This window comes from Melospiza melodia, chromosome 15 (genome assembly GCF_035770615.1).
Source record: "Melospiza melodia melodia isolate bMelMel2 chromosome 15, bMelMel2.pri, whole genome shotgun sequence".
NCBI classification, from domain to species: Eukaryota; Metazoa; Chordata; class Aves; order Passeriformes; family Passerellidae; genus Melospiza; species Melospiza melodia.
This window is the reverse complement of record NC_086208.1, coordinates 9,925,195-9,949,457: the sequence shown is the minus strand read 5'-3', so window position 1 is coordinate 9,949,457 and position 24,263 is coordinate 9,925,195. Positions and strand designations below refer to the sequence as shown.

The 24,263-nt window shown below is 41.6% G+C and overlaps 1 protein-coding gene across 13 annotated transcripts in view; it reads right to left on the bottom strand.

Moving 5' to 3' along the window:
* Positions 1 to 659: 659 nt before the first annotated feature.
* Positions 660 to 24,263, bottom strand: part of SEMA6D (semaphorin 6D) — a 129,656-nt gene continuing 106,052 nt past the window's right edge. For 5 of the 13 annotated variants that reach the window (XM_063169710.1, XM_063169715.1, XM_063169716.1 and 2 more), the window contains exons 2-19: positions 15,264 to 15,405; positions 14,773 to 14,884; positions 14,119 to 14,179; positions 13,951 to 14,013; positions 13,763 to 13,864; positions 13,452 to 13,542; positions 13,055 to 13,174; positions 12,518 to 12,606; positions 11,556 to 11,773; positions 11,316 to 11,447; positions 10,963 to 11,118; positions 10,708 to 10,881; positions 9,847 to 9,987; positions 9,670 to 9,747; positions 8,787 to 8,878; positions 8,386 to 8,442; positions 6,411 to 6,578; positions 660 to 4,342 (exon numbers count right to left, since the gene is read on the bottom strand). In XM_063169710.1, coding sequence (XP_063025780.1) covers positions 3,039 to 4,342; positions 6,411 to 6,578; positions 8,386 to 8,442; positions 8,787 to 8,878; positions 9,670 to 9,747; positions 9,847 to 9,987; positions 10,708 to 10,881; positions 10,963 to 11,118; positions 11,316 to 11,447; positions 11,556 to 11,773; positions 12,518 to 12,606; positions 13,055 to 13,174; positions 13,452 to 13,542; positions 13,763 to 13,864; positions 13,951 to 14,013; positions 14,119 to 14,179; positions 14,773 to 14,884; positions 15,264 to 15,372 — 3,267 coding nt within the window. In that variant the 5' untranslated portion in view covers positions 15,373 to 15,405 and the 3' untranslated portion in view covers positions 660 to 3,038. Of the gene's footprint in view, positions 4,343 to 6,410; positions 6,579 to 8,385; positions 8,443 to 8,786; positions 8,879 to 9,669; positions 9,748 to 9,846; positions 9,988 to 10,707; positions 10,882 to 10,962; positions 11,119 to 11,315; positions 11,448 to 11,555; positions 11,774 to 12,517; positions 12,607 to 13,054; positions 13,175 to 13,451; positions 13,543 to 13,762; positions 13,865 to 13,950; positions 14,014 to 14,118; positions 14,180 to 14,772; positions 14,885 to 15,263; positions 15,406 to 24,263 lie in introns of those variants that run through there. The other 8 variants (XM_063169717.1, XM_063169720.1, XM_063169718.1 and 5 more) reach the window with 8 other exon arrangements.

The window sequence follows — 24,263 nt, the reverse complement described above, 5'->3', positions numbered from 1 at the left end:
TATTTGTTTTCTGATACTAAATTACCTTGATTATTTTAAAATTGTGTGGGATCTTGGCACATACTAAATATACAGCATCTATTTTTCTGTTGGGCTTTAACTGTCTGCCTGAAATGTGAGTTTTAATTATTAAGCATTAATAAGTATTTAGGAATGTCCTGCTATGTGAGTTAGCAATTAATTTGGTCAGGAATTAGCTCTGTCTTTGGTAATCTACATTGTAGAAGGAACACACTACCTCCTTTCAGAATCGTATATATTTGCACAAAATTGGTATTTTTTTTACCTTAATAAGAAAGGCTTGCAGGAACTAGAGCCCAGCTGGAACCTGGATGGAGCCCCAGGGATTAACTTCAGTGCATGGTGTTGGTGTTGTGTGGGCAGCCTTGACTCTGTACTGAGCTCTGCCCCCACATGTTGGTTACTCTGATTTTTGTATTCCCCTCAGGGGGCCAAAGGTCACTGACAGAGCCTGACTCTGCCCCAGGGACACAGAGCTCGGAGTGGCTGAAGAGGACACACAGGACCCTGGTGTGTCACCCCAGCCTTTGCAAGCCCTGCAGCCAGGGAGCGGCTGAGCCCTCCTGGCAGAGCTGCTGCAGGCAAACAGAGATTTCCCCCACAGTACATCTGCACCAATAATGAAATTACACACTCAGTACATGGGAATATTTTATTTTGACTTTACATGCGGTGTTAAAAACCCAAAGAACGTATTATTTACACATCCACAATACAAGTTTACAAGATATCTATACATGTTAAAGTACTCTATAGTAATAGAGCAGCTTCATTTAAGGGTTACTTTTTTTATGCCGTACCATTAAAAAAGATACAATCTGCGTTTACCTTTGCACAAATGGATAAAGCATCTTTTATTATTAAATTAACAGAATAAGGACTAGGTTGAATGTTAGAAATTTCAACATAAATACTGAGAGAACTCACATTACCATCTACAAGGCAGCACAATGTTACAGGAGGTTATCAGGGTTCACATACATTTATCTTCCGGGTCACACAAGTCTGTATTAATATTTGTAAAGTGAAATCGGATCAGTTTGTGTCTTCTGACAACTGAGTACATTTTAATAGTTATTAATCTGTAGTGTTTTAGTTGCAAGACAGAAGTGTTTAGGAAGAAAGATCATTGATTTTTGGATCCAGAGGTCTCAGGAAATAAATGTCCCTTACAGCCTTACAAGAAAAAAATGACTACTTCTATCCTTTATTCTTTGTACTGTAACAGAGATCCAGTTTTTAGTGACTAACCTTTTCTCCCCTTTGAACACATAACATAAATCTCCACCGTCTCTGAAACTCGGTGCAGTTATTTGTCCCACTAATTCATGAATATTCCTCTGCCATGGTTATTTCTATAGTTATGTTCAATAAACAATGTGGTAGTGTGTAGTTTGCAAGCTAAAATAGCCATCTGTGTTGAACATCAGCTGCAAGTGGATACTGTAAACCCTACTAAATAGCTTACACAACTTTAGCAGGTGTTCCATTACCCTAGAAACCTCATTTGATTTCACATTATAACTGTTTGATCCTTCAGAGAGCTGGAGTGGAATGTTTATCATGGTAAGGTGATTTAATGCTGCTGTCTTCTTGGATTGTAGGCTGCCTTTAGTTACCATTAATTATTCTTGTGTTTTATCTTTTTTTTTTTTTTGGGTGCTGTTGAGAGGTTTTACAACTGGCACTCGGGAGATATGTGCTATAGTGAGAACACTTGACAGATTTAATTTTTTTTAGTACTTTTATCATTTGCATGAATAAGGCACAAAATGCACAGATTCAGGTAAACTCACACATAATATTTACAGAATATTGTCATTACCTGCATGACTTTGGAAAAAAACAAACCTTACTTTACACAACAAAAACAAATTGATTGCACTACTGTTGAGTTTTCACAGACTGCTTCTGCCAGGCCAATTAATGTTTCTCCTTTTTTATTGACAAGAGTCTATCAGCGTGTAGGGCATTATTAAATGCAACAAAAACGTGACCTTCTCCAGTTACACCGGCGTTTGCCAAGTGAACTGACAATTAGCTGCCCTCAGTGAGAAGTACAGGGGCTCGAGTTCACAGTGGCCAGGTATTGGATGGAGGCACTGTGGAAACACAGCAAAACTCCCCCGTTCCAGCCCAAAACACTAGATTTGAAATGCACAGCTCTGAATCGATAGCAGCATAACAGAGTTATGAAGAATTAACCATATCTGCACTCTTTGACTGGGTGGCTCTTTGATGCAGGCGTTCCCCTCGGAAGGCTGTCAGAGATGTGCAGTTCATCCGTAGCTGGCTCCAGCTGAGCCCAGCGGGCTGCAGAAGGCAGAGTCATCTGTTTGTTCAGTCATGCTCAATGTAAACAATTCCATAGCATAAGAGATGCAATGGGAATCTAAGTACATCCTAGTGTGTACAGTACACACACACATCCACACACACGCACAGCTTTATCTGTGGCAAAAACAAAATGCCACACACATGGAGAGAAAAAAAGAATGCTACAGTTGGGCCAGAGACTTAATTCCAGCAAATTGATTATTAACCCAGCTATTCATTGAGACATTACCATTTTCTGACATTTGTGCAAGAGGCAAGGTGAATGCATACATAGTAAAATGTTCACATTTAATGGGAATGACCACACTTAATGGCAGTCTAAAATGGAACCCATTTTTCAAGTATTTGCTTACTGATTTTTTCCCAACAACTGTTGTTTAGCTATCTAGAACAGTAACGTAGCCCCCACCCCATTGTGCTACATGTCTCCTTAGCTCCAAACAAAAGAAATGTAATGACCAGCACTTTCCTTTGTTTTTTTTGTGTTTGCTTGTAGCAAGTACATGAAGTCTTGCTGCAGCTACATGTGGCAAGACACAGATGTTGCTCAAGTAAAGACAGTTTCTTTGGCCACTTTGTTCTCCTTACTAACAAGCAAGTCTCTGCCTTATGTGTCTACCACAACATCATTTCAGAACCTGTACAGGTCAGTGCCACACTCATTTCAGCACAGACATGTCCTAGTAGCTGTATTTGTTCAGTGGTCTGACTGGTGTCGTCTGAGGGACAAATGAGGGTTTTGGTGGCACGTCAGGTTTTAGGGAGGGTGTCCTCTTTACTCCTGTGCGAGGCAGGGTGCCATTGCTCGTGTAGCTGCTTTGCCTGGACAAGGAAGGCTGGAGGTGAACGCTGACAGGCGTCCCTTGCATGTAGTCCATCTTAGTGCCTGCCGTGGGAGCTATGTACCCCCCACGATTAATACTCGGCTGTCTGGATAACAAAACACCATTTGGTGAGTTCAAGTTTTTAGGAAGGGCAGATATTGAGTGCCTCTGTGAAGAATTTTTGTGATAACCCCTCTGCCTTTCCAAAGAGGTCATTGGTACTCCAGGAGTGGTGGGAACATCCACTCGTTTTGTGGGACTGTTTCTTGGCAGAGTCGATGGAGGAGAGTATAAAGACGCCTCCCTGTTGGGAACCTTAGGTGGGATCTCAGACATATTGCCCATTGGATCCAGCATTAAAGTCTGGTGGGCCACTTGAATATCTCCCATAATTGCTTTGGGATTATTAGTAGTTTCATTTAAGTGTTTCAGAAAATCATTCAGGGTGTTCCTGGAATCAACAGATCTCCTGTGGTCTCTTTTGCTGGATGATTTTGTAAGTGGATGATCAATATGTTGCATCTTTTTGTCCGCCTTGTGCGCATTAGAATTTGAGAAAGATGTGTTGTAGTCATGGGTAGCATTGGGAAGAACAATAGCACTGGGAATATGTCCATGACTTAGAGGAGAGTGGGGTGGAGGACTAGAAGGAAAAAACTGAGGGCTTTTTAGGGGGGTTTCCTTTCGTGAAGCGTTGAGGTTACCGTGCGCTTTGTCCGACTGACTCTTCATAGCCTGCAGAGTCTTTTGTTGGAGAACTGGAGTAGATTCAGGAGTTGGAAGTGCAGCTAATTCTGGAGGCTGTCCCCTGTGGTCCATCATCATGGACTTGGTATCGCCGTTTGGAGGCAACTCCTTCCTGCTGGTCAGCAGGTTTGTGTACAGTTTGGGTGAATCAATGTTCTGCTGATACTCCTTGACAGGGCTGTCAAACAGCCCATTCAGTTTGGCAAAGCTCCCGCTGGAGTCAGTGCAGGACTGAGCCGATTCCGCATCTTTGTGTATTTTCCTGGATTTCCGCACAAATATATCCCGGTAACAGTAAACGGCCACTCCCGCAATAAAGGCTCCCAGGACAAACGCGGCAAAGACACAAGTGATTAGGACATTCATATGCACCATTTGGTTGGACTCTCCTGATTGTACTTCCCACCTCACACCTGCAAAAGACAGGCAGGATATCATAAATCCACAGCTATTTCATACTGACACATTTCAGAAGAAGGCACCCTTCCTCATGGAAGTGTCTGTTAAGTGTTTTTAAGTGCTCTGGATGTGGTGTTGCTGTAACTCAGTAGGATCCTGCAATCTACTCCACCGGTGAATGCAAATAATTTTATAAAAATTATAAAATGACTGTGTGTGCACTGACAAGGCTAAACGAAGACTGTCCATTTTCTCTGTAATAAGGAATGCTTGTCGCAGTTTCTCTCCTTATGTTTTGTTTAGCCTGTCCCCAAATTTCCTTTAAGGCTCACAAATAGGGGCCTTATGTTATTAACATTAATGATTTCTGCTGGAAAATTGAGGTTAGAAGGTCCTACTGGGCCAGACAGCAATTAATAACTCATGGATGGATTTCTCTCTCACTTTTCTGCCCAACTCATAAATCAGTATCGAAGGAGAGACAGGATTATGCAAATGTTGTGTAAAAATGTATAACATATATACTGCATTGTTACAGCCACGCTAATGGAATACAGTAGAAAACTTGTAAACTATTCCACTCCCAGGCTGCTGGTCCTGGAGTGGCACACCTGCACTCATTATACATGTGCAAGTTTGAAGATAGGTAATGTGATTCTGTTTTAGAGCACTGATTTTTATTTTTTACCAATAACAAACATAATACTTGCATAACATTATAAAAACAACTTAGGTTAAATTATTAGAGAATGTTAAAACTTTTAGCTTAGACCAAGAAATTGAATATTTGATTAATTTTTTTTATTTGGGTATTAACAAGCTCCCTTTGATTTTTTTTTAGATTTTTTAAAGCAACCACAGACATCTTGCAGCAAAGACAATGTTAGTTTTTAATGAAAGTAATTCTGTTGCTATCCCAAGAGATGTTAAAATGAAAGAGCAAGAGGGAAGGAATAGAGTCACTTTTTGTTAGAGGCAAGGCCTTTGAATATTGTTAATGTTCAGGGTTACAGGTTTTAATGGCACTGTGCAGAGGCAGAAGGAAAATATGAGTAAAGTTCACTAATAGCTATGACACAAAATGTGATTCAAAACCAAGAGCAGATGATAATAAAAACTTAAAGCAAAACAGAAAATAACTGCAACAAATTAAAATGACAAATGCACGGCCATAATGGCTGATAGGAAACCTGATATGTTTTGTGAATGGTAATAAAACAGAAATGGTTTTTGGCTGGTGAGATTTTTTCAGTAAGTACAGAATTGTGCAAACATGTCTGTCACCTTGTTTGCTATGCACTGAGAGAGACTTGTGGTAAATTTTGGTTAGGGGATTGAAAGCTTCTCAATCCTGTGGTTGACTGCAGTAGTCCTATTGAATTAAAGTCTCATTGCCATAAGAACCTAATCAAAGGCTCACTTAGCTGAAAGAATGGCTAGAGAAAGATGAACTACAGGGAGATTAGGTTTCTTGTGTTCAGCTTAAAACCTCTGGATGTCTCAGTATGTACTGAGATCATTTCTAAACTGATGCTTATATCCAGAGGATAAACATTCAGCAGTTTCCTACTCTGACTCTTGTTCAGGACCATGTTCCAGCAAGTAGAGGTTGGGATATGCCCCATTTAACACACAGATGTCTCACGGAGCTCTGCTTTGTGTTCTGTTTTGCCACCACCCTCAACCCAAATGAAAAAAAACCCAAAACATAAGCAACCATTCATGAGTCTAAACCAGTGTTTAAATTACTGCTTAAACAGTTTGAAAACAATAAATGGAGGTGCAGAAGGTAATTTTTTAATGTATCCCGAACTGCCATTGATTTCAAGGGGAGTTTTGGACCACTCTAGGATTAAAAAACTGAGCTTAGAATCTGTGTTTTCCATTATAAGCTCTAAGTAACACTTTGTCCATGGGATAAGTAGGTATGAAAAACATGATTGCACTGTCTGCATATTCACAGGAAATGGGTGTAAAATAGAGCCCAACAATCATAGCTCTTACATTTAACTTAAGCCTTAGACAATGTTGAGACTATCAGGTTTCCATTCAGCTGAAATGTATTCCCTGGTAAGGCCTTACCCTTTGGGACACCTGATAATGGATCAGAATAATCAGAAGTGTTTGGGTCATCTTGAACTACAAATTTCCGAGAGCCAGTCACTTTAGGTTTCCAGGAACCAATCACTTTAGGTGATATAACTGGGATACTTGCCATTGTGGTAATGGAAGCTGAGGAGAACTCCATGTCTGTGGTGGCAAACAGATTTTTATTAATGTGTTTCATGGCACATCTAAGCTATAGCTGGACACAGTATTTTATGGGAGTTACATGTCAGAGCAAAATGTGACCCCCCCCTACACTCTGCAGAAGTACAGATGGCTGATTAAAATCAATTACTTCAAAACTGGAAGTATGAAAATAGTACATTTACACTTCAACAGCTGCTAGCCAAAAAGCCAGAGAAGTCAACTGTGAAAGCAGTGCAAAAGTTAAAGCAAGCAACTGTGGGGGTGAAAAGCACAACTTAGTCTACTTAATTGCTATATTCTTCACTGGAGACAACATACTTGGCTGCCTTTTAAACATCAAAAAAAAAGAAGCTACTTGGAATGATGCACACTATGACAGGTTATGCCTGAGAAACCAGATCAGCTCCATTACTGCTATTATGGTATACCAGGAACTGCTGAATGAGCCATTTCTGCAGGTGGGGATAAAAGGAATGTTTTTAACCCCTATTTTGTAATGGTTCCTAAGGAACAATCCTGCAGAGATTCTGGCTCCTCTGTAATATGTTTGCTGAACAGACCCACCACAGCCTATGTGAAAATGCACAGAAGAGGAAACTCATAAAATTGTGTTTACAGTCCAGTCTCATTTGCACCCTTGAGTATTTTGTGTTCACTGTCCCAGTAGGTTTAGGCAGGAAAGTCTATGGCTTCAGATCAGACTTGAGAAATGTACTTCAAAAGCACACTCATTCAGGACTGAAAAATAAGGTTCAATTGTATCTGTGTCATAAAATACCACTTTGAAAATTCAGTTGATAAGCACTCATAAAGCCAGGCAGCATTTCTGTGTGACAGTTTTGTTTTGTTTTGTTTCCTTAAGTGAGCCTCTAACTTGCATTGTGGCTAAATAGATCTGGAAAATATTTATCTCAAATGTTACTTCTTGTCAAGTAACAGAAGTGAAAATGTCAGAAATCAAACCACCAATAATGTTCTTGTGGCACTCTTACAAATTTAACATACAAATAGATTATTGTCCTATTTGTCAGTCAGAAATGTGCCCTTGGTTTGAAAGCGAAGGCCCACGTTCCAAAAGCAAAGACTGGAAAGTAAGGCCTGAGTCTTGCTCCTGTTGAAGTCAACACAGATTCTGCTCTTGAGTTCAACAGAGGAGCACTGGGTGTCCCTGAACACCAGGGCTGGTGGTGAACACCTTATTAGAAAAATCTGGAGGAGAAAAGGATGCAAAAGTCCATCTGACAACAATGCACAACATTTTTTTGAAGCCACTTTTGTCTACACAATTTCTCATTCAGCTACACAGTTTGTGATGTTAAATTTTTTTCCACTAGCACAAGCTACTTAAAGCATTTCAAAAATAAAGAAATACACATTTTAGAAAATGTGTATTTGTGCAAAAAGCTTGCTGGGAAGGAAGGAAAAGAGAAAAGGAGAGGTAAGGGGGAAGATGATGAAGTTCTGCCATTCATCTACTAGAGATGACCAAGAGGGGCATTCACAAACACATGGCTGGGGATCAAGAGTAAAGCTTAGTGGACTTCGTGCAGTGAAGATGTCATCTATGTTAATCAGGCTCTTTAATAAAAGATGTCTCAATAAATAATGAGCTGTTAACATGCGGCTACACAGGGTGAAGTGCTGAGTGAGAAGAGTCTGACTATCTTTACCATCAGTGGGAACATGAGTAAAAGCACAAAAATGGAGGATTGCCAACTGTGCAAAAGGAAGGAAAAAAGGGCTGAAAATGCTGAACTGAAGGAAAGTAAAGGTCATTAATTCAAAAAAATTAAAAAAAACTAACCAGATGTTGGGTCGCCAAATATTTTGTAATCTGGTGTAGCTGTAGTAGGCAAAATTTCTAAAAGAATTAAAGGAACAAGTAATCAGTAAAAAGTAACAAAAAGAAAGCAAAAGATCTCAAACCTGAGTAATGGAAAATAAAAACTAAAATATCACTGGTTACAAAAAATAAATTCTTCAATACTTTGCTGTAGACCCCAAATAGCTGTAAACTGGTGAAGGAAAGAGAAAAACTCTGCCACCCAGGACTAAAAAGCTCAGCTTTGTGAACATTCACAGTAACACCAGGTGATGTGTTCATCATGTTACTGAAAAGCTCATCAGAAATTTAACATCCACAGTGAGGTGTGGCCACAGACTATGGTGAGACATTCCAAAGGAGCAGCAGTGACTGTCCCTTACCATGGCAGTCCCCAAGCTGCGCCGTGTTGCCGTATTCGACATCTTGGACGTATCCTCCAGTGCTGTGGTTGTATGAAACAAACAAAGAGAACCTGCAATTAACAGTATTAGTAAGGATACAAATGGAGATTTTTTTTTTTCCTGATAGCAGCAGATGGAAACATACACAACAGCCAGTGTATGGCCCAAAGGATTGTACAAAATGTACAGGATAGTTCTGGCTTTAAAACTATCTCTGTGTGCTTATGCCAGGAAAGAGAAGTAAAACAATCCCATTTTTTAACAACTACATCATGTCTTCTCCATTGGGCATGCTCTTGGGTTTAGATACAACCATCCAATTATACCAGTTAAAGTTTGCACTGGCCTGCTACAAAGGCCTCTTTTTAAGATACAGCTGCTAGTGCACCATATATTACAGACTTGATTTGTGCAAAATGCCTTTGGTATGCATATATAACACCCCAGCTCCACTGCAGAGGCATAACCTTGCTCTTCCCACTGTGAATCCTGTGCTTTCATATTTGCAACTGCCTGTGCCCTGACCACGAGCAAGTCTGGGAGGGGATACTGTGTCCTGTCCTCTTGGAGCTGCTCAGGTTTTCATGCTGCAATTTCTTGCCTTCCTGCTTCCAACTGCTCTTCCTACAGGTCTGCCTGTCCTCCTACACATCTAAAACTCCTACTGAATGCAAGTCTGCACCCAGTGGTTCCAGAATTAGGCCAGACTTAGCATTCAGTTCTCTTACAGATACAGTCCACTGGGAAAAAAATCTTTAAAAAAACAGAGATTTAGTAACTGTGTGCAAGGGAAGAGCACAGGGCATGAGCTCGTGTAAAGCATATTTAGAGATGCTGGGCTAACTTAGAAAGGAGTACTTACAGCATGCCTGGTGTCACTCTTCCACATGCCTCATGGTCTAACCAGCCACAGTACGGGTCCCGTGAAGCAATACACGCCCTTGCAAGAGAAAAACCCCAAAAGATCATGCATTTTTAACTTCCTTCCAAAGAAATGTTGGTGCCCTTGCTTTAGGGGGGATCAGGAAGGGAGCCATACTTTTTACATGACCCGTGACGCTCACACCGACTCAGGGGAATTCTAACGACGCAGCTGGAGAATGCCACGAACAGAGCATGGTGGTCTCTGTCCAGCTGGAGGGAAATGACTCTTCTGTCCTCCTCACTTTCTGCATTACACCTGGTCAGCAAAAACAAGAGCAGGCCACTGCTTTAGTGACTGTAGTACTTTGTGCACTAAACATTTTATTTATTGTCTGTGTAGCTACTGAACAGAAACTTCTCACATACATAAATTTAACCTGTGACTCTTTGCTGAGACATTGCTAAACAAACCTCTGAGTTATCAAATGCTGGATTCTGCCTCCTGCTAACATCTAGGTGAGAAGTTTGCAGAGCTATGTAGGAAAAAAAATCCAAATCCATTTTCTTTGTTTTCTCAGTCAGCATAAGTATCATGAGAGAGCAGAAGAGAAGTCCTGTATTGGATGGCTGTAGAGTTTAACCGGAATGCTTCCACTCCCAAAAATAATGTGTGCCAAAAAATAAACAACTTTAAAATGATCAGATATTGGTTATACACTATCAGCCACTCTTGAGCAACCCTCAGATTAAGCACAGATCATTTCTTTTTAACATCACCAAAGACTTCTGATGTTTCAGAAGTATTTGCAGGAGAATTAGACCATGTCACTGACGTCACTGGATAGGAATTACATTGTTCATTCAACCCATGCAAAATGGCAAGTGACCAAATACTTTCAGGTTATTCGACATGAGGAACATAATGAAATGACAAATAAGTGGTGATGTTGGTGATAATGAGCTAGTTTACCATAATCTTTTTTTAGCTAGGTTCCAAGGACTAGATGAAGAGCTTAGATGTTCTGGTAATACTTACTTTGCATGATTATATGCTTCAATCTCTTCCAGTAATATGCTGTCATTCAAAGAAAAAGGCCTGGTCTTTGCCAAGATTTTAAGTACTACTCCTGCTTCGGAGCCAACAAATATGACAGTGTAGTTCTGGTAGGGTCCAGCAGCGTGGTCTACAGCAATTGCTGTCAATCTGTATCTAGCAAGACCAGAAGACACATAATTATCAGCAAGTTGTCTTGTTTTACTTTTCACAGGTGTTACTTTTGAACTGTCATACCTGACACGTGTTTTGGTAAACCAGGGCTCCTCAGTGACTGAGGGAACAGCTGAGTCCATCAATGGATGAGATTTGATGAAGGAGAGCGTTTCGTCTGGGAAATCAATGGAGGTTTTGTAAGCCTCTGCTAGGCCATGTTTTGCACAGCAGCCAGGTCTGAAATGAGAACAATATTGTTTTCCTCTTGATATTTTAGTTAATGAGAGAAGGCAGCCGGTTAATGAGCATCCTTATGGCTGAAGCATCAAGCTCTGCTTTGGGTTTTACCCAGCAAGGCACTCAAGAGTGCAGCTGATTTAAGGTAGTTCTTTACAGGGACAATGTTATGACATTGTGAGTTAAGAACCTTTTACCTTGGCTTTGGTACTTTGTCTTCAGGTACAGCTGTCCAAACAGAGTCAGGAGTCTTTTGTTCTTTAAATCTTCCTTTGAAGACTTTCTCAATGTCATCCATGCTGAAAGCACACACTGCTGAACCAGGGATGCTGTAAAATTTGAAAAATAGTTTCAAGAACTCAGATTACAATGGCACCAATCTCAGTGTAAGAGAGAACCTGAGATCTGCCTTTGATGAAAGGTTGCTCATCTCTTACCTGTTGAGCTGTGTGGTGAATACACCCACAACAGTGGGTACTCCATTGATTTCTATGATGTCTGTGATGGACTGCAGAACATCAAAGTAGAAGAATGAATCCCCAGGAACTGAGCAGTTGAGCCGAGCTTTCAGAAAGGATGTCCAGTGCTTCTCCAGGACCCTTTGGGAGCCCCCCATGTCATTTTTGCAGATGCGTGCCACACGGGAATACACAGCCTGTAAAAGGAAAAGAGAAGGAAAAAGGGAGAGAGGCTTGAGAGATGCTAGGGAAACAGTGCTTGTTTCTGAACTCTTAATAAAACACCAAGATAATGTTGTTAACAGGAAGCTGCCATTTATCTGCACAGAGATGATGAAAGCAAATGGTGTTCAGCTCGTAGTGCACAGGCACTTAATGTATCACCAAGCAAATGCATCTCCACAGTTTGCTCCCACCCTTTTCACCTTCAAAATCATATTGTTAGTGAGATTTAAAGACTTTAATTAACCATGTGTAAGGGATTTAATAATTTATTGTAGAATATCCTTCCATGGTGAGGCATGAGTATTATACTCTGTACTGGCATGACTGAATTATTCAATATCCAGGGACATTAGAGAAACTTCTTTGAAGCTCTCCTTTTGTGTTGTTTTCTTTTGTTTTTTTAATAAGCATGAAAACACCCTCAGCTTTTTCAGTACTTGGCACAAGAGTTAAGGCAACAGCAGCACTGAGGCAACAGCACATTGAAAGACACCTGTAGCAAGCTCACTGACAGTGAGAACAGAAACAGCTTTTTGGTTGAAGAATGCACTGCTCTAGTTTGCTTTTTCTCCCCTCCCTGTAAATTATAACCATGGTAAAACTGTGCAAGCTTTGTCCTAGTTCCTTCTTTATATTATGAACTGTACTTGTTTCTGATGCTGTTTTAGGATGAACTCCTTCTGCTGTGACTCAATGCTCACGGTGCTGATACTGACCTTGCCTAAAGTGTTGTGCTCTACAGCAATTTCTCGGAAGAAGAAATAAACATAGTTCCCATATTCTATGGCATGGAGGAAGTGTGGCTCTGCAAGAAAGAGCAAGGAGAAGTTACTTCAAAGAACTGCTCAGTGGGCACATGACAGTGACACTGTGAGACTTGGCAGCTCCTGCCCAGGTCCACACCAGCCAAGGTGAGCTCCAGTCTTACAGGTACTTCAGGATGTCCATGTACAGGTGCACTGGAGTTCAAATGAACTTCAAGTCTTTAGCATTGGCTAATGTACTGTAACAAGGCCCCACAGAAATTGCATTACAACTAAGGTATTTAGTTACTACAAATTCATTTGTTGAAGGATTTAGCAAAAATTTTGTCTGTTTTTTTTTTGCATTATGCAGCTTTTTAATATTCTGAAAGCCTCATACATGCTGACATTGTAGCATATGTGTAAACCAGGCTGACTGTGAATAACCTGACCTTCTGTGCTCCTGAAATGACATTTGCCATGTGTATGGGAAAATACTCCCCAAATTACCTTTTATCCATTTGGAGTCATACTTTATTGTTCTTAAGGCAGATCCATCCCCCATGCTGCGATAAATAACAGCATCACTTGCCAGGAAATCTGCTACTGTTGCCGAATACAATTTTCCATCTAAAATGGAAGTTGAAAACATGGTATTAAGAGGCCTTTAATAATCTAGAGAATTCTGACTAGCCTGTATTTTTCCCCATTTCTTTACTGTCACACTTCCCCAGACTGCTGTAACCTATTTATTAACAGGTCAGCTTCTAATCCTTTGGAGGCCCTTTAAAAAATTTAAGAGCGGGGGCACCATGACACCTTTAGCTTTCCTGTGCTTGCTTTAAAAGCTCTCTGTCTCCTTTGGTGTCATTAATCATTTAGACTCATTACAAGTAAAAGTTCTTACCAGCAAAGAGGGCGACATTGGTTTGTCTGGCATCAAATGGGCATCTTGCCAAACCACTAATTTCCTCCCCATCATACTCTAATGTATTCAACTAGAGAAGAAAAATAAATGGGTGATAGTGTCATTTCTATTTTGTGCACTGGCACAAAAGCAAAACATTGTCTTTCCACAAAACTTAATTCAGCACATTGGCTTCTGTCTGTTTTTATTTCACCTTGAAGCACTCTCCAGGCACACTGGATGTATTGGCTATGGTATAACCAGTGCAAGCAAAACCAGTAACAGATTAATGACATCTTCAGTACTCTTACCCGATAGTATCTGCACATAGGGTTAAATGCATTTGTTCCACAGACAAACACCATCTCATCATTTCTTGGAACAAAGACTTTAATGAAGTTATGGCATTCATCCTGAAAAGAGAGTAAGATGTATTAATCACAAACTCCATGTATATAATAAATACTAGTGTCATTTTTCTATAATGTGATAAACTTACTTTGTGTTTGCCTTTCATAGCACAGTTCTCTCTGTCCTGCTGCTTTGATCTCCATGTTAATTTCTGAAAGGAAATGGAACATTTGAATTCCTTGCCACAGCAAATTCTTAAAACAACCCATTAAAATGAAAGAAAACACCTCTCCCTTTCCAGCAGGCATCTACTCACCTTGCTTGGGATAACTTCTGATTTCGGAACTTCATTTAAGTTTACAGTATAAACCTGGTCCCTGTTTGCAGAGTGAAAAGACAGCAGTAAATTCATTAATTCTGTGCCTCTTTATTTGATAAGCCAAATCTATTTTCAGAATGTTATGTTAGACCAGCAACTTCTATGAAATAGAATTCTGTGTTTAATGTAAATGGAAGAAGGTTGTCATGTGTAACATGGGGTGGCTTTGATTTTTATTGCTGTGGTCCTGAGACAGCACCTGCAGTGTCCAGCTGTCCATCCCGGTCTGCCCATTCTGCTGAGGACTAACCCGGGCTGTAAATATGTAAGTGTGTTATCCTCACTTCCTACAGCCCTGACGTGTCAGTCCAAGTTTAAAATGATCAGGAGAGGTTTTTATCAGGCAGGGCAGTAATATAAAAGAGGGAAAAGAGCATTTGATCATTGGTTTAAGCTTAACTACAGTAACTGCAGCCTTCAAATCCAATTTTCATGCACTGGCCATGGATATAGTATATTTCTCTGGGAAATTCTGCCCCAATTCTAATTTTTATCATATTCTGCACATTTTTCTAAATGAATTTTACACATAAATGCAAAACCAGAAGAGAAAAGAATTTTAGTCTTATGAACTGAGTGAAGGAAAATTACCTGCCAGTGATATAAAGTGTGTCTCGAATTTTCAACATTAGTTGGAAGTCCAGTCTGTGCTGAGATTCATTGCCTGAAGGGCGTCCTCTAAATACTGGATATTGCCTTGAATCTGCAAGTAAAAATGGGCTACACCATCACTCAGGATTATAGAGCTAAAGAATCAATACATGGCATTGATTAGCTGTATATACTAGGTGTAGAAGGGTTTAAACTAAATTCCTTGAGTAATGTCTTGAATATAAATGAGGAAAAGATGGCTAATGTCAGCAAATGTTCTTTTTCCTGAAATTATTGTTGTATTTCTGATTGCTTTTTTAAGAAAATGATTAAGTGTTCTATTAAAGATACAAAGCCAGTAAACACATTTCAATTTGAAAGGAATCAGATTTTTTTTAATTTCCCATGGTGGGGGGCAAGGAAAAAAAAAATAAAATCAACATTAGAACTTTTTCCCTGGTGCTTATCAGCACTTTATGCAGATTACTTACAGTGGTAGTCCACGACGTTGATGGGGTCCTCGTCTTCGGGGAAGCTGACAGCCCGGCACGGGGACAGGCTCAGCAGTGTCACCAAGGCACAGAGCACGGGGAGCCTCATGGCTGGGGACAGGTGACAGCACTGCTCAACTACCTGCACACAGGACAGGGACACAGTGGTGAGGCTGCAGCAGCATGGGGCACTGGCAGCAGGGGACACTGCTGGGAAACTGCTGCGTGACACGGCCCTGCTCCAGGCTGCTCTGAACCATTGATGGTTGCTAATTCTTAGCTGGATTTGCAGGCATTTCCAAAGAAATGACAACTGTCAGCCCATTTAATTCACAGAATAGGAAATAGAACATACAGGCTGCTGACCTGGCAAGAAATATTGTCAAACTTGGGATTAGAATTTTAATTAAACTGCAATCTCTTTCCATCCTCTCAATCACCAAATGTCATCCAACACACCCTTTTCCCATGCAGCACCTAAATCTCATCCACAAAGCGTCCTGACACACACAATGTGTCTGAACATCCCTGCTGTGTTTAATGTCATTGCTTGTTTCCAGGCTGTGCCATCTCAGTGCTCAGCCCAACGTCCCATTGTCACAGACCTGAAGTCCAGGACCAGGCACCTGATGCTCTGCCTTGTGCAGTAACTTACACCTGTGCAAGTAAAGTAAAAGTAAAGTAAATGCAAAATGCTGCCCCTGCAGTGTGACAGCGTTGTCACACACTTCACAAGGGTGGCAAGAGACTCAAATGGGGATGCAATGCTGAACCACCTTCCCAAGATCCCACTTTCCCCCTCACTCTATCTCCTACTGTCAAAGGCTTCAGAGGCTTTCACCTGGGGGTTGTGTGTGTGTGCTCTGCAGATCAGACAGCACAGATCATGACAGCACCACAACATTAGACAACAAAGCTTTTAAGAGGGGAAGGGAAACATAACTTCTTCAATTAAACCACAGGGATATTTCAGTGAGCAGAATCTAACTACTCAAATTGCAGTTTGGGTAGGATGCAAGAAAACTCATCTCAAAGTGAAATGTGATCCTTAATGACTGCAAGTGGACTGGGCAGGGGTCATATTTCTCATTAGAAACCTGGCAAATGTAGTATTATTCCCTCCTCCAACCTTTTGGAGGCATTCATTCAGCCCCGACTCACAGGTCAGAGCTCTGAGTCATCAGCTCAGTGCCTTGCAGTTGCTGAAATTGGTTATTAAATGCTTTGTCTAAACAGAAAAAAACCCAAAACCTTTTCATTTTAATGTTTTAAGACTTTCAGTGAGAAGAATATGTTGCCAACACAAAGTGCCAGACCTGATCCAGCAAAGCACAAAAGTATTATTCATTTAATAATTTGAAAAGCAATTAAAAAACCCCTTCATAACAACACTTAGCCTTTCAGTAATGCTTATGGGGGACAAAAATGCTGTATTTGTTAATTGATCCTATGGCTGGCTAGGGGCAGGGCTTCCTCCTTCCAGAGGCTGCTGAGCTGTCAGTTTGGGCTGCACTGTGAGGAGAGCAGCTGAACGGCTGGGAACATTTGGGGATGGGGTGGGGGTGTTGTCTGGATGCCTGCCCATTACAGACTGACCTGGAAAGAAGCATTTTCACTGTTAATGATATTTCTGTATCTCAGTCCACCAGTCCAGAACGAATGGGCTGTGCTCTTAGTCAAGATTGATGAGTGCAGTGGTTAATAAACACTAATGATTCCTGGCACTTTCCCTCTGCTCTTCCTTGTCCTGACATGGCCTCTTCAGCTGAAGCATCTTGCGTTAAATTACTAATGAGCAAACTTAAAACAAACTGGAATTAATAAAGTTAGTCAAATTAGTTCTTTCTTGTGAAAGCACCATTAGAGCAAAGTCCTGCAGCACTGTGGCTCCCAGACACAACAACAAATCATTAATGCTTGCACAATCTTTTTTTTTTTTGGGCTTTTTGTAAGGAAAAGCAAGCTCCAAAGATCCAGCCCATTCCTTTTCCAGTGAAAGAGAAAGGGGAGACACATAAACTGCACATTGAGTTGGTGCACAGTAACATCTATAAGGTGCTTAGTAAAAGTCTTCCCTGAAGCCTTGTATTCTTGGAGAACAAATGAATACAAATTGCCAAAGAGCAAGAAGCACTCCCAGACACGTAGGCTCCAGTCAGCATAGAAGATGAGGCTGCTTGTGGCCCACATCATGACTCAAAGAGACCCTGGCCCAGCTTCAAACTGCACACAACTTGCAAATTGTACAAGTTCCACCTGTACCAAGCAGGGGCATGTAACAGGAAGCTTCTTTTCCCTTCCAGTGTTCCATCTGGGAAGAATAGACTGGGGTGACAATCACGAATCTTCCATGTAACCTGCCTTACAGAGGCAGATACTGACTTCTGGACTACAGGAAATGGCTGCAGAAAAAAGGGCAACTTATATTTGTTTTTAGGTCACAATTGTCAAAGGGCAACTTGTTTTTAGGTCATGATTATCATGGCCAATATGCAGCAAACTGTCACAAAAGCAAACAGGAAACAACTAAAATGCCAGGTAAATAAAGTATCAGTTCTCTCAAACAGATTTAAATTTCAGGCAGGGTATCAAACTCACTAATAGAATGCAAAGTTTTGTAAATGTAAATCCAGAGGATGTGTTTCCCCAGAGGTTGCATCCAGAGCAGAAACAAACTCACATTCCCCCAAAAACCCTCAAACATCTCAGGATACTCCAGAGATGAACCCTGAGAACACACAGGACAGGAATAGTTATGTTCAGCAATCTTTTCTAACTAAACATCATCTGTTGCAAATCGTTATCAAAGAAAATACTGACATGAAGAACAGACCTTGGTCACAACAAGACAGAAAAGCAGACAGAGTTGCACTGGATCAGCAAACCACAGGTAATCACTTCTCACCAGCCAGGCAACAAGTAGAGATTTCTTTATTATTTTGCTTGGAAAATTACTAAAAGAATATTAACAGTAGCTCTGCTTTCCAGCTACATATGAAAAGAAAATTCACCTGCTTCAAGAGGCTCTTAAATGCAGCTTTTATCTGGTTGGACACAGGCTCGAGATCAGAACCACTGCAGAGAGAATAAACTGGGAAGAGCAGCTGTTTCCTGGATAATCAGAAAAATGGGCTCCATCTAGCCCTTGGAGCAGGGGTTTATGACAGCCAGGTGTAGCCTTCTGGTAGACACAGATAGACTGGTGTGAAAGACGTAATTCCTGCCACATTCAAACCTTTCAGTGGAGGCCACAACTGGGGACTACAAATAACAATGCTGAAATATCTGTTAGGCCTGAAATAGCTGATTACGAAATGCTGGCAATGTCTACCTTCAAGAAAATGCAGAAAACATTCATACTCTGGGTTTGATTATTTTCCCCTGCCAGGATTCAGCCCAGTCTTTGATTAATTTCTCTTATAAATTGCATTCCTCGCATTTCTGCTAGAAAACAATCCATGGCAAGTGCAATGTTTGGAAATTACCACATTGCTATCCTTGTTTTGCAGCTGGGGAATTGAGGCACAGATCAAGGCTGACTTTGTGGCCCAGGCCAAGCACCAAAAAAGCTTTTTCAAAGGTTCTGAGCTGCTTGGGGTCAGATGTGCCCCTTCCCTGCAGCATGGGCACACTGAGCAGTGTCCCTCAGGTGAAAATGGGGTTACAGATCAGAGCTCCTCTGGCCACGTGGCCTGTGCCATAATGAGTTGTGTCTGCAAGGAGAAAGAACTAGAGGTGTAAATGTTAACTGGTGGCAAAAATCCACCTTGTTAAGGAGGAGAGCAACCTGCCTGAGACAGGCCTCAGGGAGATGCTGTTGGTCAGATGGGAGGCAGGCAGTTGTCCCAAGTAATAAACTGGCTCTTTGTGGCTGCCACCTTTCAATCTCAGATAGAAATCCCATCCTTCAATTCCTGATTGGGGGAATCCAGAGAAGCAGGATATAATTCCTGTTAAAATATGAGCCTTCCTTCAAACAATCACACACGAAGGGGAACAGGCTGGTGTTTCTTGCCCATTAATCTATTCCAGCCTTTGACAATGTGCTGGTGACGCTCCATCAATCATCTTTCCGTGCACTGCCACGTAAAAGAGAAGGGGGAAGGGAAAGGGCATTCAGCCAGCTGGGGAGAAGCAAAATATAAAATGGCTCCAAACCAGACTGATGCAATATTTTCTACTTACTGGGCAAAAAAATCTTAAAAATCTTCTTAACACGATAAATGCTTCCCAAAATGCTAAGCACAGACAGGAGTGCAGTACAGCAAACCCAGGCTCAAGTTCAAGACAGGTCAGAGCAAAAGATACATCCTAAAAGTGTGGAGAGTTTGGCAAGGAATGGAGGAAAGGGTTGCAATAATAAAAGCTGACTAAATGAGTACATCGCCTTCCTGCTCCACCAGACCCAGGCTGTTGGGTGAGACCAAGGATCCCCTCTGTGCTTGTAGTACAAGTTGGCCATAATGTTGAGGGGGGACAGGCAGAATTGATTAGTAATATGCTGAGCCTAGTCAATTTATGTTGATGTGGTTTCCCACAATCCCAGCTGACTGGACTTGGACAAATCAGGAAATCCCTGCTGTCCTCTATTTCTTCCTGCATGCAAATGGCTCCCTGAGGGCACTAATTAGTGCAAAGGCACTGATTAGTGTCTTTCTCAGATGGCACCTTCTGAAATTTTGAGCATGAAACCACTCTAATAATAAAAGTTAAGCCAAAACAAAAATTTTTTTTTTACTGCTGCTTGTTCACAGATGTTCAACAAGTTTCTGAGGGCCTACAGCTGAGACTTCAGTCCCTGATGCAGAGTGAAGCTGATCTTGTGCAAAACCCAGCAACCTGCACTGAAACAAGCCCTGCTGAGGGGCTCAGGGCAGCCCTGGACAGTGGCTTCAGGCCCTGAGCCCTTGGCCAAAGCAGCACCTTGCAGCTCTTCAACCAGAAGAACACTCCAACAACAAAGATCTATTGGCCAGGCTAGAGCAAGTCACAGATTCCACCTGCACCCAAACAAAGGCTGAATGGGAACTCACTTGTGTTTAGCACCTCTCCCCTTTATTTTGGATGCAAAGGACTAGTGCAGAAAGGATAAAAATCTTGTTTACTGCAGTCTCAGGGATTATCTTTTGATGTACAAATCACTTATGGTCTACAGCAGTTAAAAAACACTACCTGGAAAGGGTATGGTTCAAGTTCTGGGCTTCATGAAGGTAAAAGCCTGCAGGCAGTGACTCTGCTTAGGGGGGCTAAGGATTTGCACCTGAGTTTACTTTACTTGCTGATGGTAACTGCTGCCAGGAGGGGGAAGTTCAACTTGAGCCAGCTGCAGAGAGAACACAGCTCACCAGTGAGTGCAGAGTACAGAAAGGGAGTGCTGCTCAATTTCAGATTGTCAACCAGGTCAATCCTTTCAGAAGACAAAATGTTTAGAAGAAAATACATGAAGGTGGTACAGGCTGCCTTCAGGGGCACCTTAGACTTGTAGAAATGTACACATTGGCAACCAGAGATGCACCAGAACATCCACCCAGAATAGTACCTCATCCCTACTGTGACTGGAGTAAAATAACTCCAGAGCAGAGCCATGCACTGGGGGAACCAGGCAAAAGTGTGTTTTAGTAATCAAAATAGGAAAATGGAGCCTTTTTGTACCATCTGAGTTGAAATATAAAACCAGCATGGCCCAGGGTCTGGTGTTTCAAACTCCAGAGAGGGAGCCAACAATTCTTTTTCCTATCTCTATTTTTTGGTCTTGGTCTTTTTTTTTAATGTCTTACTGTGTGAAATGTGTATGATGAGTCATTTGCTTACAAGCCAGAAAGTATTCCACATAGAATGCAACATTTGCCTTAAAAATCTGTATCAGTATTTCTGATAGGAAAGGCAGGGGATTAGATTCCCATTTTAGGTCATATCTATACATAGGTTTTCCAGTGATGCAATTGCATTATAGCGTGGTAAGTCCTCCCAAAACAGGGATACAACAGCATCAATGCAAGTGTGATTTGCTTTATAATGTCTTCTTTTTAATGTCATTCCAGTATGTGTTTCTCCTAATGAAGGCTGACTTCAATAAAGTTCCTGAAGGCAATGCCTGACACAGTGGTTTACAGTACATTCAAATCTCAGAGATTCTCTATGATGTGATAAATCCATGTTGTGGAATTTGGTGACAGATTATTTCAGCTAATTATCAAATAACACAGGAAAATATTTGTGGCTATAATGAAAGAAAGGTACTGAATTCTTGCAGTGCCTTTCAGGAACATGAGGCATGATTTTGTATGAATGAATAGGAAATAACTCTTTCTGTCCTATACACCCAAATGTAAACTTGCAGTATGCAGCCATCCTTACTTTTTATAACAACTTTAAAGTCTGCAGCTCTGAGGAAAAAAAACTTAGGATATTTAGAGCTGAGATATTAATTGAGCATGAAAGTGCAAATAACAGGTCTGTTATTTTAAGATAATACTTGACTTCTTTTAAGGATTCTGCATTAACACCTCTTGATCTATGCCTAAGTAAAAAAAGATAGTTTAATATTAAAGTGATGAAACCCTACCAGTGAGTATCACAGCTTTCATCTTAATTGGCTTATGGCACTGCCAGCTACACTTCAGTTGTTTGCAGGCTTTGAACGTTGCAGCAAGCGCATCCCTCTTGCTCTAGAACGAGTTGACAGAACTTGCAAAATGGCTGGGGTGACTTTTAATGATGCAAGTGTTTAGTGGTTGATTAGAAGCACTTTGAGGGCTAAATTCTCCTGTGATCAGAAATTTACTTGAACACCAGATAGTTTCAGCAGGAAAGGAAATAAAATGCTAAGCAAACTGTAAGTGATTGCCTCAATTATGGTTATTTTAAGTTAATTTTTGAGACTGAATGTTAACTACCTTCTCTTACAAGGTTGACATGGAAGTCCTGCACCTGAAACCAACCTTGGATTTCAGCTAACATCTATGGTCACATCTGTTCTGTTTTGCAGAGCTCCTGCAGGACATGCTTTTCCTACAAGCTTGCCAGGGCTGGGCTATCAGTGATGGAGTGCAAGGTGCTTGAACTCCAGCAGTGCTCTGGATCCACCATTTTAGCAGACCTGCATTTCATTAATTCAAACTGTTCATGCCCAGCTGGGACTGCCCTGGGATATACTAAATTTATTCGTGGAGGTGTCCACAGACTGGTGCAGAGAATGTCAGTACAGTGACCTCTGTTTCATACTCTGGGCACTGATCCTCCATTAATTCCTGGCCATGGGCAGCAGGAATTCCTACCCCTGCCCTGACCCCAACCCCAGAAAAGCAAAGCCACCCTGCTGGGGAGAGCAGCTGTGGCTCATCAAGGTGAAGTCCTGAGCACCTCCAGCTTCCAGTTGTGTCAGAGGTGTCTGATGCTTTTGATTAATGTGTTTTAGACCAAATACTTTTATCCTGAAAACTAGGGAGAACCTTTAAACCATAATGGCAAAGACCTAATTATCTCCTGAAGTACACACAGGCTTGGATGTAGGTTCAGTAACACTCAAATTACCTCCCTTGGCCTGAAACAAAAGCCTAAAACCTGACCAAAGTATCACTTCTCCCCCCTCTAGGAGGGTTGGCTGCAAGTGTGGGTCAGTGCTGTAAGTGAAGGAAGTCAGTGTTCTTCCTGGAAGCCTGCAGATCATGATTTACATAGCAAAACTGCCACTCATTTCAGCATGGTTAGGCATCATCTGATAAGGTAACTCTGAGACAGGAATAAACCAGTACTTGCAGGTGAGGACACAACAAAGGTCTCAGGCACAACTTGCACAAGCCCAGGGAGTTGCTGGCAGCACCCTGGGCCTGCTGTGTCCCAGCCCTGCAGAAAGCAGTCTAAGCAGCCAAAGCAGCCTTCCCCTGAGCAGGGCTGCAGCCCCATCCTGAGATAAGTGCTGCCCATCTGAGGCCTGGCTGGAGCCCAGGAGGTCAGGGTTTGCCTACTGCATGAAGTGAATGGGATGTTTTGAAATGGAAGGGAGGTTTGGGGGAAGGAATATGCACCAACAAGCAGGGCAGATGGAGAAAAAAGGGATTTGCACTGTGGAAAGGGCACATCTGCTGTTCAACAGGCTGTGCCTCAGACAATGTTGCTGTCAACCTCACTCCAGAAAGCATCACTTCTTTCCACCCACCCTTCTCCCCTGCTACAAACACCCCTCCAGCATCTCATCACTGTGCCTTGCTGGAGCCTTGCTGGCTTGAGTTGCTGCTGCTGGGGAAAGGCTGCTGCATGTCACTGCTCTCACTCCAGAGAGAAGGTAAATGGCTGCGGAAAATGCAAAGGGAGAGACAGGAGAGGACTCCACCAGCAAGAGGCACGTGAGAGATCTTAAACACTGTGCTGGTATTCTCTGAGTGCCATTCTCAGGGCTGGAACAGTCAGCCAGCCTTGTCTGCAGGAATACTGCCCACAGAGACTGGGGAACAACGTGCTTTTAACTAGCCTTGCCTTTTCTGCACGGACAAATCTGGTAGCAGGCCACCCAGTTACCTATTTGTAAATGCAAAGCATGTGCTGTGCCCCTTTCCTGGGCACCATCAATTACATGCACAAAACACAGGCATGAAAACCTGGAGGAACCTTGAGCTCGAAGTTAACAATTGCTATTATCTTGTTAGGATTAAAGATTAACTATGCCAGTAAAAGGATGTGTTATGAAATGTCTTTCCCAGGCTTACAGTAAATAGAGAGTTTCGTTTTCTTGGTTTTATTTTTTTTCCTTTATCTCAAAGTCTTCTCAGGATTTAGAGTAATTATTAAAAAGGGCTGCTTTTATTTACCATAACACCAAAATGTTGTCACTTGCCACGTGACTGCTCATACTTTCATTTGAGATGTCGTGCAGAAACACATGGAAATCTGGTGAAGGCAAACCAATTTTAGAACATGTTCCGAGCAATTGTTTTGCAGCACTGCCCTACAGTATGAAGTCTCTTCCATTTCTTAAATTGCCTAATCAAATGCAGACTCTGT